This window comes from Rhamphochromis longiceps, linkage group LG23 (assembly GCF_057381845.1).
Source record: "Rhamphochromis longiceps isolate RC_006_pf linkage group LG23, R_longiceps_female_GT1.1, whole genome shotgun sequence".
Classification (NCBI taxonomy): Eukaryota; Metazoa; Chordata; class Actinopteri; order Cichliformes; family Cichlidae; genus Rhamphochromis; species Rhamphochromis longiceps.
Window position 1 is genome coordinate 12,357,863 of NC_140578.1, and position 11,139 is coordinate 12,369,001.

Sequence of the window (11,139 nt, forward strand, 5' to 3'; positions counted from 1 at the left end):
ACTCAATAGTGTGGATGCTTAAAGCATCCACACAATAAAGAATAAAGAGAAACAGGAACTCAATAGTGTGGATGCTTAAAGCATCCACACAATAAAGAATAAAGAGAAACAGGAACTCAATAGTGTGGATGCTTAAAGCATCCACACAACTAGAAAAATTTGCATTTCCTGCGAAAATGCAGTGTGGATGCTTAAAGCTGAAGCTGTATGCAAAAAGTAGCTGAAAAAGCTGAAAAGTTGCAGAAATTGTAAAAACTTTGCAGAAGCAAAAGAAGTTTGCTAAAATGGAATAACTTAGCAGAACTGCAATATCTTAGAGGAAACATAATACTTGGCAGAAATACAATAGCATAGCAGAATTTAGCAGAAATATTGTAACTTACCAGAAACATGATAACTTCTCAAAAATACAAGAATTTAGGAGAAATAGTATAAGATAACAGAAAGAATATATTTAGCCAAAAATACTTAAACATTACAGAAACACTATGATTTAGAAAAATAGTACAACAGAGCAGAAATATTGTGATTTACCAGAGACACTGTGATGAACTATGAATATTGTAATTTTAAATTAAGACTATGTTTTAGCAAAAATATTATAATTTGGCAGAAATACTATAATTTAGCAGAATTACTATATTAAGCACAAATCCTATAAAAAGCAGAAATGGTATGATTAAGCATAAATACTACATGTAGTAGAAATACTTTGTTTTAGCACAAATCCCATAAAAAGCAGAAATACTGTACTATGATTTAGTAGAAAAACTATAATTAATCAGAAATACTAAATTTAGCAGAAATACTATATTAAGCACAAATCCTATGAAAAGCAGAAATAGTATGATTAAGCATAAATACTACATTTAGCAGAAATACTATATTAAGCACAATTCTTATAAAAAGCAGAAATACTATATTAAGCACAAATCCTATAAAAAGCAGAAATACTATGATTAAGCATAAATACTACATTTAGTAGAAATACTATATTAAGCACAAATCTTATAAAAAGCAGAAATACTATATTAAGCACAAATCCTATAAAAGCAGAAATACTATATTAAGCACAAATCCTATAAAAAGCAGAAATAGTATATTAAGCACAAATCCTATAAAAAGCAGAAATACTATATTTGGCACAAATCCTATTAAAAGCAGAAATAGTATGATTTAGCACAATAGTAATGAGTTAAACAGAAAAATAGCTCATCTGATAGAGTGGGCACAATAATGGTGTCAAATATTTTGTTCTCCTTGTTCTCCAGTATTCTGACATATGTCTCAAAATAGAGCATTCTCTGTACAATTTCACCCCTCACATAACAAGATGAAGATGTGATCCTTGCATTGTTGAGCTGATGCCATTCCTGGTCAGCTGTCTGTTCTCCTTTTGCTGTCTCAATCTTATGTACCATGTCCTCTGTGACCAGTAAGCTTTCAAGGTTGAAGAGTTCCTCCTCACTGTAGACATGCACACTCTGTGTGGGATCCAGCCTGTACTGAGTGGCAGTGGCAGGTAAAGAGGAGGATCTTGGTAAATGTTTACAGATTTTGTGGGTAATCTGGGCTCCTGGTTAGAGAACACGCTCACCAATGCTGTCTTAAGACTGGTCTTCTTGTCACTGAAGGCCATGGTTGCGGTAAGAGGTCAATTTGTTACATCAATGTCTTTGCATGATTTTCCAGTGTTTAGCAAGGAGATGTAAAGTGGGTCACCAGCCAAGTTCTTGTACAGCGTACTCCTTTAAAGGACCATAATAATGTGAGGATAAAACAAGGCACTGTGAAAGTCATCTATGCAATAACAATAACAATAATAATAATAACAACAACAACAACTTGACATTGTACCTGCATCATTATTCAAAAATGTCTTTGAGTTCATTGATCCATGGAACTGGCCCTGGTTCCAAACCCTGAAAAAAAAATAGCAATAACAAATATAAAAGAAAAAAATACTTATATATATTACTTATAACAGGTTATAAAAGAACATTAAAGGGTCAGTCCTGAATATGAATCTCAGCACTTACTGCTGTTTGGATTTGTCCCACTGTTGGTCTGTCTCGGTGCTGGTGTGAAGATACAACCTGCAGCTTCAGTTCTGAAAAATGTACTGTTTGAAAGGGCAAAACAGTGTGCTTACACACTGCATTGCCAGCTACACACCAGCACCGATCAGAAAAAAAGGACAACAGGGTCCCGAAGCTCAGTCTGCACTAAACCATATAGAAAGCCAGTCTTACACATACTGACAAAGGCTAGAGACTTTTTCAGGGTTAGATGATGGCGCTCAAGATGGAGCAGGAGTTACAGTCAAAGTCATTTATAATTCTGTGAACAACCATTATTTACCAGGGCTCACAGAATATGATCACTCTCCTTTCTTAGTGTCCTACAGAGTACAGTACCTAAAAGGATACCTTTATCACAGTAACATTCTAATACAAGTATAAATAATTTTAATAAATAGCATTTGAGTACAAATAACTGATATTAAATTTACCTGAGTATTAAAAGTTATTTCTGGGAATAAATTTAAGTGTCAAAATTAAACCTTTTTCTTATGTGCCATTTTGTTAAGAAAAAAAGCACATTGCTGCAGGTTTAATTAAAACAATATGGTAAGCTTTAGGCTTCAGGAAAAAAATGGTATTGGTTGTGAGACAAACAGTGGTAATAAGGGGACTTGTCATAATCGCTGAGTTCTCTACTGTTCTTTCTTACCCTAAGAGGCTTGATGTCTCTCCCTAAACAGGAACAGGTGAGAACTGAACACCCAGCCGATGCCTAACTTACAGTGTGATGCAAAAGTTTGGGCAAAATTGTTAATAGTCATTATTTTCCTGTATAAATGATTGATTGTTATGATAAAAAATGTCAGTTAAATATATCATATAGGAGACACACACAGTGATATTTGAAAAGTGAAATGACCAGAAAGTGTGTGATAATTGTTTAAACAAAATCAGGCAGGTGCATAAAATTGGGCACTGTTGTCATTTTATTGATTCCAAAACCTTTAGAACTAATTGTTGGAACTCAAATTGGCTCGGTAATCTCAGTGACCCCTGACCTACATACACAGGTGAATCCAATAATGAGAAAGAGTATTTAAGGGGGTCTACTGTAAGTTTCCCTCCTATTTTCATTTTCTCTGGAGAGTAGCAACATAGCGGCTGAAAACAACTCTCAAATGACCTGAAGACAAAGATTGTTCACCATCATGAATTAGGGCAAGGACACACAAAGCTATCTCAGAGATTTAAGCTGTCGGTTTCCACAGTTAGGAACATATTGAGACAATGGAAGACACAGGCTCAGTTCAAGTTAAGGCTGGAAGTGGCAGACCAAGAAAAATCTCGGATAGACAGAAGCGACGAATGGTCAGAACATTCAGAGTCGATCCACAGACCAGCACCAAAGACCTACAACATCATCTTGCAGCAGATGGAGTCACTGTGCATCGTTCAACCATTCGGCGCACTTTACACGAGCAGATGCTGTATGCGAGAGTGATGCAGAGGAAGCCTTTCTCCACCCACAGCACAAACAGAGCCGCTTGAGGTTTGCTAAAGCACATTTGGACAAACCAGCTTCATTCTGGAATAAGGTGCTGTGGACTGATGAAACTAAAACTGAGTTATTTGGGCATAACAAGGGGCGTAGTGCATCGAGGAAAAAGAATACAGTATTCCAAGAAAAACACCTGCTACCTGCAGTAAAATATGGTGGTGGCTCCATCATGCTGTGGGGCTGTGTGGCCAGTGCAGGGACACATGGATTCCACTCAGTATCACCAGATTCTGGAGACCAATGTCCAGGAATCAGTGACAAAGCTGAAGCTGCGCTGAGGCTGGATCTTTCAACAAGACAACGACCCGAAACACTGCTCAAAATCCACTAAGGCTTTCATGCAGAGGAACAAGTACAACGTTCTGGAATGGCCATCTCAGTCCCCAGACCTGAATATTATTGAAAATCTGTGGTGTGACTGTCCATGCTTGGAAGCCATCAAACCTGAATGAACTAGAGATGTTTTGTAAAGAGGAGTGGTCCAAAATACCTTCAACCACAATCCAGACTCTCATTGGAACCTACAGGAAGTGTTTAGAGGCTGTAATTTCTGCAAAGGGTGAATCTACTAAATATTGATTTCATGTCTTTTTTTGTGGTGCCCAAATTTATGCACCGGCCTGATTTTGTCTAAAAAAAAAATATTGCACACTTTCTGTAAATCCAATACACTGCATTTCACTTCTCAAATATCACTGTGTGTGTCTCCTATATGATATATTTAACTGACATTTTTCATTGTAACAACCAACAATTTATACAGGAAAATAATGACTATTAACAAGGTTGCCCAAACTTTTGCATCACACTGTAACTCTCAGCCTGGCCATTTCACTTTTCCTGCTGTGCTGGCCTGCCCTGATGATGACAACACTGGTCACCCAGTCATTGTTTGACACTGGTTAAAAAGGGAAGTTATCAATGCACAACTTACAAACATTCCAAAAAGCAAAGCAAAAAACCTTTAGTATTTTGTCAAATGCCATACTTATTTTTGTCGTTTTTAACCAAATCTAGCTCTACTCAGAGTAGAGGAAAAATTCTCCATGTTTCACCATTGGATTCAGCAAAGATGATTCTACTAAGCATTACTTACGGTATTAATATAGATAAATGAAACATTTGCTTCATTTATGAAAGCTGATTCATCAGTGTTAAAACTACAATAAAAGGTGTTACAATCAAGAATTGCTGACATTTCAAATACTCATCAGTCTAAGCTAAGAAACCCTGTGTGACTTGGCCTCAAAAGCACACAGTCCAGTACTTAACCACATAATAATGATTAAAAGTAAGTAATAGTTTTTGTCCTCTAAATATGAAAGCTTGCCTGTTTAATATGCATCTTTGAAACTATTTTTCCCCAAATGTTGGATACTTGTCACAAATATTCCTCTCTGTAGCTCTGACATATCACAGGTCACCTGATGCCTTCGGTTTCTCTCTTGCCTTTCAGTAATCACCTACTTAGAATTCACAAAAGACCAACAATTACACCATTGACAGAAATGTCACAAAAGTCACAAAAAGGTTCTGGTGCAGAGTTCTACTTCTACTTCAGCTTCTTGGAGGCAGGAAGTGTGACAAAAGTGAAGCTTTACAGACAGAGTAGAACAAAGTAACTGGGACAAATTTAATCTCTAAATGACTATTTACCTGTTCTTGAGAGGGCTCGAACATCATAGTTACTCGATGTTTACACTCTTACAGTCAGTCTTGATCAATTCAGCAAAAACATCTGAAAAACAAAATGTTGCACAATTTTTAAAAATAAAACAAGTAGAATTTTAAGCAAATTCTAACATGTCTGATTCTATACTGTTCAATATTATTTCATTTTCATTGTGACATCACTAGTTACATCTGATATTTCCGAGAAAACACTAAAACAATCAGCTGTTTGTGAGCTGCACACTATGATTGTGATAAAACATTTAAACTTTGTAGCTCATACAGTTATACCTCTGCTTTACGGTCTTCTGGCTTTAAGTTTATTAGGCTCTTCTTGCATAACCATCAGAGAAATAATTGGATAGTAGTCATCTGAATGTTACAGTTACTGAGGCAAAGTGTGTGGCATTAGGAGAAAGAGACAAAAAAGAAAAAACAAAACCTAAGCTGGGAAAGCTATACCTGAAACATCATTAGAAAACCTGAGACATGGAAACTCAGAGGGGATGTCCAGCAGAGAAAACACAGGGGCTGATAGATAGCAGAGAACGTAGAAGTAACGCAGACAATCTAACGAAAACAGAGGTGAACACACACACTATGGCTGTGTCCCAATTAAGAGACCGCACACTTTGAGTGTGATTACGTCACCGCCACGGGACAACGGCTGTCCCAATTCCAAGTGTACTTCAAATGCATACTCCAAATGCTGTGTTGACCAAGTTTAGCTTACCTTTTTGAAGTAAAACCTTGAAGCTTGACCCTTTGAATTTTGAAATGTTAGGATGCTCAGTCACCGTGTGCAGCCTTGAAACCTGCGCCTTCGGACGAAATCTGGAGGGAATTAGCACTCCTGCGTCTATGAACGTATTCGAACCGCATTGATTTCCCGCACTCTGTCCCGGGGACTAGCAGTAACGTGGATCTGTTAGGCGTGCTTCCATGACACCAGGAAAAGAGATCGCCACTTTCAAAATAAAAGCTCATCTAAAAAAATACATGCAGGGCTTTAGCAGTCGAACTTTAAAAAAACTACATAATACATTAACTACATAAAAAATAAAAAAGACCAGTAATTTTATACGTTTTAAATTGTAAGTTTGAGACTTATAAAATAGTACTGATAATTTCATAATTCAAATTAGACAAGAATCGGGTCTGATCACCAACAAAAACCGCCCTAAAGTAAAGGGACAAAATCAACACAAGGCAGTACAATTGGGAAAAACAACAATCATAGTTAGCCAATCAGGCCGATGGCAACAGATTGCGTCACAATTTGTAACATCAAAGACCAGCGGTCCCTTTCCCGGTCTTTCTGAAGAAACTTACAGACACAGTCACAGCTCTTCTACTTTGTGCTCTTGTGATATTAAGAACTTCATAAAACGTAAGTATTGATATTGAAGCCGTTTTTTAGTGCCTTTATACTATGTATAACACATTATAATGTAGTGAAAGATAAAAAATCTAGCCATTTAAGTTCCTGTGAATATAAAGACCGTCAAGTCTGACTTCCTTAAATTAGCTTCAGTGGCTAAGCTAACAATACACATCCTCTTAGAGCCCTAGTGGACGTTTTCGTCCCATTGACTTCCATTATAAACGCTATTTTTCACTGCAGAATTATTACCGTTAATGTCCTGGTGATTACTCATGTCTCCGTCTGTATGTATTTTATGAAGGCTCATAAGCGTTTAATTAATTTTTAGACCAACATTTTGTAAAGATAATTTGTGTTTTTACAAAAATATTGAAATGTTTTCAGGTATGTAAATATCAAGCAGGAACCTCAGAAACACACGTAGGGTTGAGGAAGTTCATGATGTGTTTGTTTTATATCAAAATGTGAAGAGATGACATGAAAGCAACAGGTGTTACTGTATTCTGTCAGAACTGTATCCAGCAGAAATGTATGAACCTGTTAATGTGTTTATTTTGCTTTTTTTATTTTCAGAATGGCCTTAAGGAAACTGACTGACAACCGGCCTGAGACGCCGTATTTCCGGCCCCCACCCATTCATATCCGGGTGTTGAAATGTTGTGACCAGCTAAAGGTGATTCAATTCAATTTTATTTATATAGCATCAAATCACAACAGTCGCTTTAAGGCGCTTTATATTGTACAGTAGATCGTACAATAATAAATACAGAGAAAAACCCAACAATCATATGATGTAGACTTTCACATGTATGAACGTGACTATGGAGTAAGATCATAGAAATACATTTCTTTATTTATGTATTTATCAGGTGATCAGCTGGGTTACTGAGGATGGAGAGGTCAAAGCACTGTCAACAAAAAAAAATAAAGTGGCAGCAATCACAGACGGTGAAACAGTGCTGAAGATCACCTTGTTTGAAGAGTTCTCCTCCAAAGTAAAACAGGACATGTCCTACATGATGAGGGGACATGAGCTGAGGGGCCAAGCTCCCCCTTATCTCATCAATATCACTGCGAGGACACAGTTCTTTAAAGCTCCTGCCCTGGCAGTCTCGGAGGCCCTCATCATGAAGGCGGAGGAGCTGCTTAATCCACCTTCCCCAGCAACACCACTAAAGATGAGCCCAACATCTGGAGGGCTCATGACAGTGGAAGGGGAGGTTGTGGAGGTAAATATTTGTGGTTCCATCAGAATTGATATTGCTTCAGGTTTTCAAAGAAACCATTACTTTTTTGTCTTTAAAAGTAAAAATAATAATTTTATTGTTCTTGTCAAACAAACACAAAATTGTGAGAACAAGATCAACCACTATTATTTTGTAAATGGTTGTAGATTTATCATTAACAACAATAATAAAATAATAGATGTAGTAAGTCAAGAAAGTAGCACCTAGATGTACACACACAGATTTATGCAATCACTATAACTGACATTATATTTTAATTGAATTTTCAGTGTTCGGCAGTGAGGACAGTTTGCTCAGGCAAACAACTGGTGCCAATACGCACTCTCCAGCTAAAACAGGTAATGGTGCAACTAAAGTGTAATATTGAAAATGGTGAAAATAGGCATATTTGAGATTTCCATTAGTTAATGAATAAATGTTTCATTCTGTCATTTTTGTGATTTCAGGATGGATATACAATGACTGTCTCCTTGTGGAGGGAGGCGTCAATTGTTGACGTTCGTGTGGGAGATCAGGTAAAGATCTCCCATGTGAAAGTGCACCGCTCCGCCTATGGAGTACAGCTCCAGTCAACTTCCCATACAAAGACTGAGGTATGAAGAAGCCATATGTTTGTACCAACATGTAATAGCAATGTCATTTGCCAAAATGTTTAGAATTATAGGTGGTCCAAAAGATTGACTCTGTTCATCTGGACGTAGCATTTTCAAGTGGGAGAAATGTTTCATCACTCATCCAAGTGACTTCTTCAGTCTCAGCGGACTGCAGGTTTCTGTGGTCTTTGATCAGTGCCCGTGACAATTTGTATATTACTGACCAATTAACTGACCTCCCAGCCTATTGCTTCTTCAGTGGGCTAGTTTCAGTCATTATGCAATGTACTGTTTAAAAGATTGGGTAAAACAGACTGAAGAAGTCACCTGGATGAGTGACAAAACATTTCTCCCACTTGAAAATGCTACGTCCAGATGAACAGAATCATCCTTTTGGGATTTACTTACATGGATCATTGAGCATGCATCAAGACGTGATTACCATATTAAATATATGCTTTTTGTGTATTGACAGACAAAGGAAAATGAAAGTACTCAAGTAACTGTAGTTGGTGTGGACACTGCAGAGCAGTGCAGTGCACTGCAGTCCACCCAGCTGCAAGTTCTCCTTCTAACTGGAGAAACCCTCTTCATTGAAGAGGAGATGTGGAAGCCCTACGAGGAGGAGTTTGAGAAGCACAGGATCACTTTTACTGTAAAAATCAAAGGAAAACAAATAGTACACATAAAAAAAACAGAATAAATATATATAGATATAGATATATATAGATATATATATAGATATAGATATAGATATGTATATATATATATAGATCTATATATATAAATATAGTTCATTTGTTTTGTTTGTATTTTTTAAAATGTTCAAGTTGCTATGTTCATTCATTTAAACAATATTTAAAAGTTATAGTTTCAACTGCATTCTTATGCTGTGTTTTTTAATCTGATAAAATCTAATAAATAGCTGAAAATGCATAAAGCAGTCTCATGTTTATTAAATGAAACAGAAGACATGGTTTATAAAACACTCTCTAATGTACAGTTACATTGCATGCTCTGTACAGAGCTTAACAGACTTTTTAAGCACTTAAAACCTTCGATAAAGAACACTCCTGTAGGCCAACAACTGCCTATCTGTATGTTCAACATCATATAATACTGTTTTTATGTGTGTTTTTTAGAAGGCTGAAAGATTATATATGTTTTTCTTAAACAGTTTGAAAACATTAATAACAGTCAGTTTCAGTTTCCCTAAGTGCTGTGGTGTATTAGCTTCTGTGCTGGCTGAAGCCTATCAGGGCAAGTCCATTTAGCTCAGAATTCATATGATTACTACCAGTGTTTATTAGAGTAAAAGAAATAAATGTGAGAAGAACATGTGAGTAGTTTCTTTTAAAAAGCCTCATGGCAATGGGGATAAAGACCGTCCTGAACCTCTGAGTCCTGCAGTGCAGTAAGATGACCCTCTCACTGCAGTTCATCTTGTCCTGTGAGGATGCTTAGGTGGCTGTATTTATTGTTCTCCATTTTAGATTACAACTTCTTCCTCATCTGCTCTGCACGATGTCTGACTGACTCAACATCTTTGCAGACTGTCCTGCATTGTTTTGTTTTGTTTTTAGGTCTGGTGAACTCTTTACCACCTCCTTGGTGTTGGTGTTCAGGAGAAGACTGTTGTCATTGCTTCAGTCAGTTAAACAAATCTATACTAGAAAAATTTGCATTTCCTGCGAAAATGCAGTGTGCATGCTGTAAAGCTGAAGCTGTCTGCTGAAAATAGTTGAAAATAGCTGAAGAAGCTGAAGAAATCAAAGTCAGTGTTTAAAAAGTTGTTGAAATTTTAATAACTTTGCAGAACAACATCAAGTTAGCAAAAATGTAATAACTTATCAGAAATGCAATAACTTAGAAGAAACATAACAATTCAGCAGAAATGTTGTAGTTTACCAGAAGCTACAACTTAGCAGAAATGTAATAATTTAGTCAAAAATTAATAACTTGGCAGAAATATTACAACTTACCAGAACTGCTATAATTTTGCAGAAATGTAATTATTAGGAAAAAAATTTATACAGATAACAGCTGAAAACGATGAAGTAACCTCAAAGTTACTTGTTTAACTGTGAAAAATGACCAGAAACATTAGAAAAGAAAGAAAACCAATTCAATTCAATTTATATAGCGCCAAATCACAACAAAAGTCACCTTAAGGCGCTTCATAGATACAGAGAAAAACCCAACAATCATATGACATATGACCCCTATGAGCAAGCACTTTGGCGACAGTGGGAAGGAAAAACTCCCTTTTAACAGGAAGAAACCTCCAGCAGAACCAGGCTCAGGGAGGGGCGGCCATCTGCTGCGACCGGTTGGGGTGAGAGAAGGAAGACAGGAATACCAGCCAGCAGATAAACTGATGTGAAACAAAACCAAGGTAAAATTGCAGAATTTACACAGTTGGTGAAATGTAAAAATGGCAACATAAAAACCCCAAACAAACAAACAAAAAAAAACCAAACAACATTTAGTTAATAAATGCACAAGATGATTCGATGATAAATATGGTACCAATCTACAAAATACTGTCGAAATGAAGTCCACATTGTGATATATTTCAGGTGTGGAGAGTCACAGAGCTAAACAATCGATGTGCATATTTAAAGAATCAAATAAAGAACATTGTTGTGGAATAAATTACAGT

The 11,139-nt window shown here is 36.6% G+C and overlaps 1 protein-coding gene and 1 long non-coding RNA gene across 2 annotated transcripts; one reads left to right on the forward strand and one right to left on the reverse strand.

Moving 5' to 3' along the window:
* Positions 1-502: 502 nt before the first annotated feature.
* LOC146641404 (uncharacterized) lies at positions 503-6,471 on the reverse strand. The gene is made up of 4 exons (XR_014909741.1): positions 5,987-6,471; positions 5,239-5,320; positions 1,858-1,922; positions 503-1,748 (listed from the first exon to the last, which is right to left on the reverse strand). It is a non-coding gene; the product is annotated as an uncharacterized LOC146641404 (long non-coding RNA).
* A 596-nt stretch (positions 6,472-7,067) lies between these two features.
* LOC146641405 (uncharacterized) lies at positions 7,068-9,180 on the forward strand. The gene is made up of 5 exons (XM_085397962.1): positions 7,068-7,310; positions 7,507-7,866; positions 8,154-8,222; positions 8,331-8,477; positions 8,953-9,180. The coding sequence occupies exons 1-5, from the start codon at positions 7,212-7,214 to the stop codon at positions 9,178-9,180; spliced, it is 903 nt and encodes a 300-aa protein (XP_085254088.1). The 5' UTR covers positions 7,068-7,211.
* Positions 9,181-11,139: the final 1,959 nt, after the last annotated feature.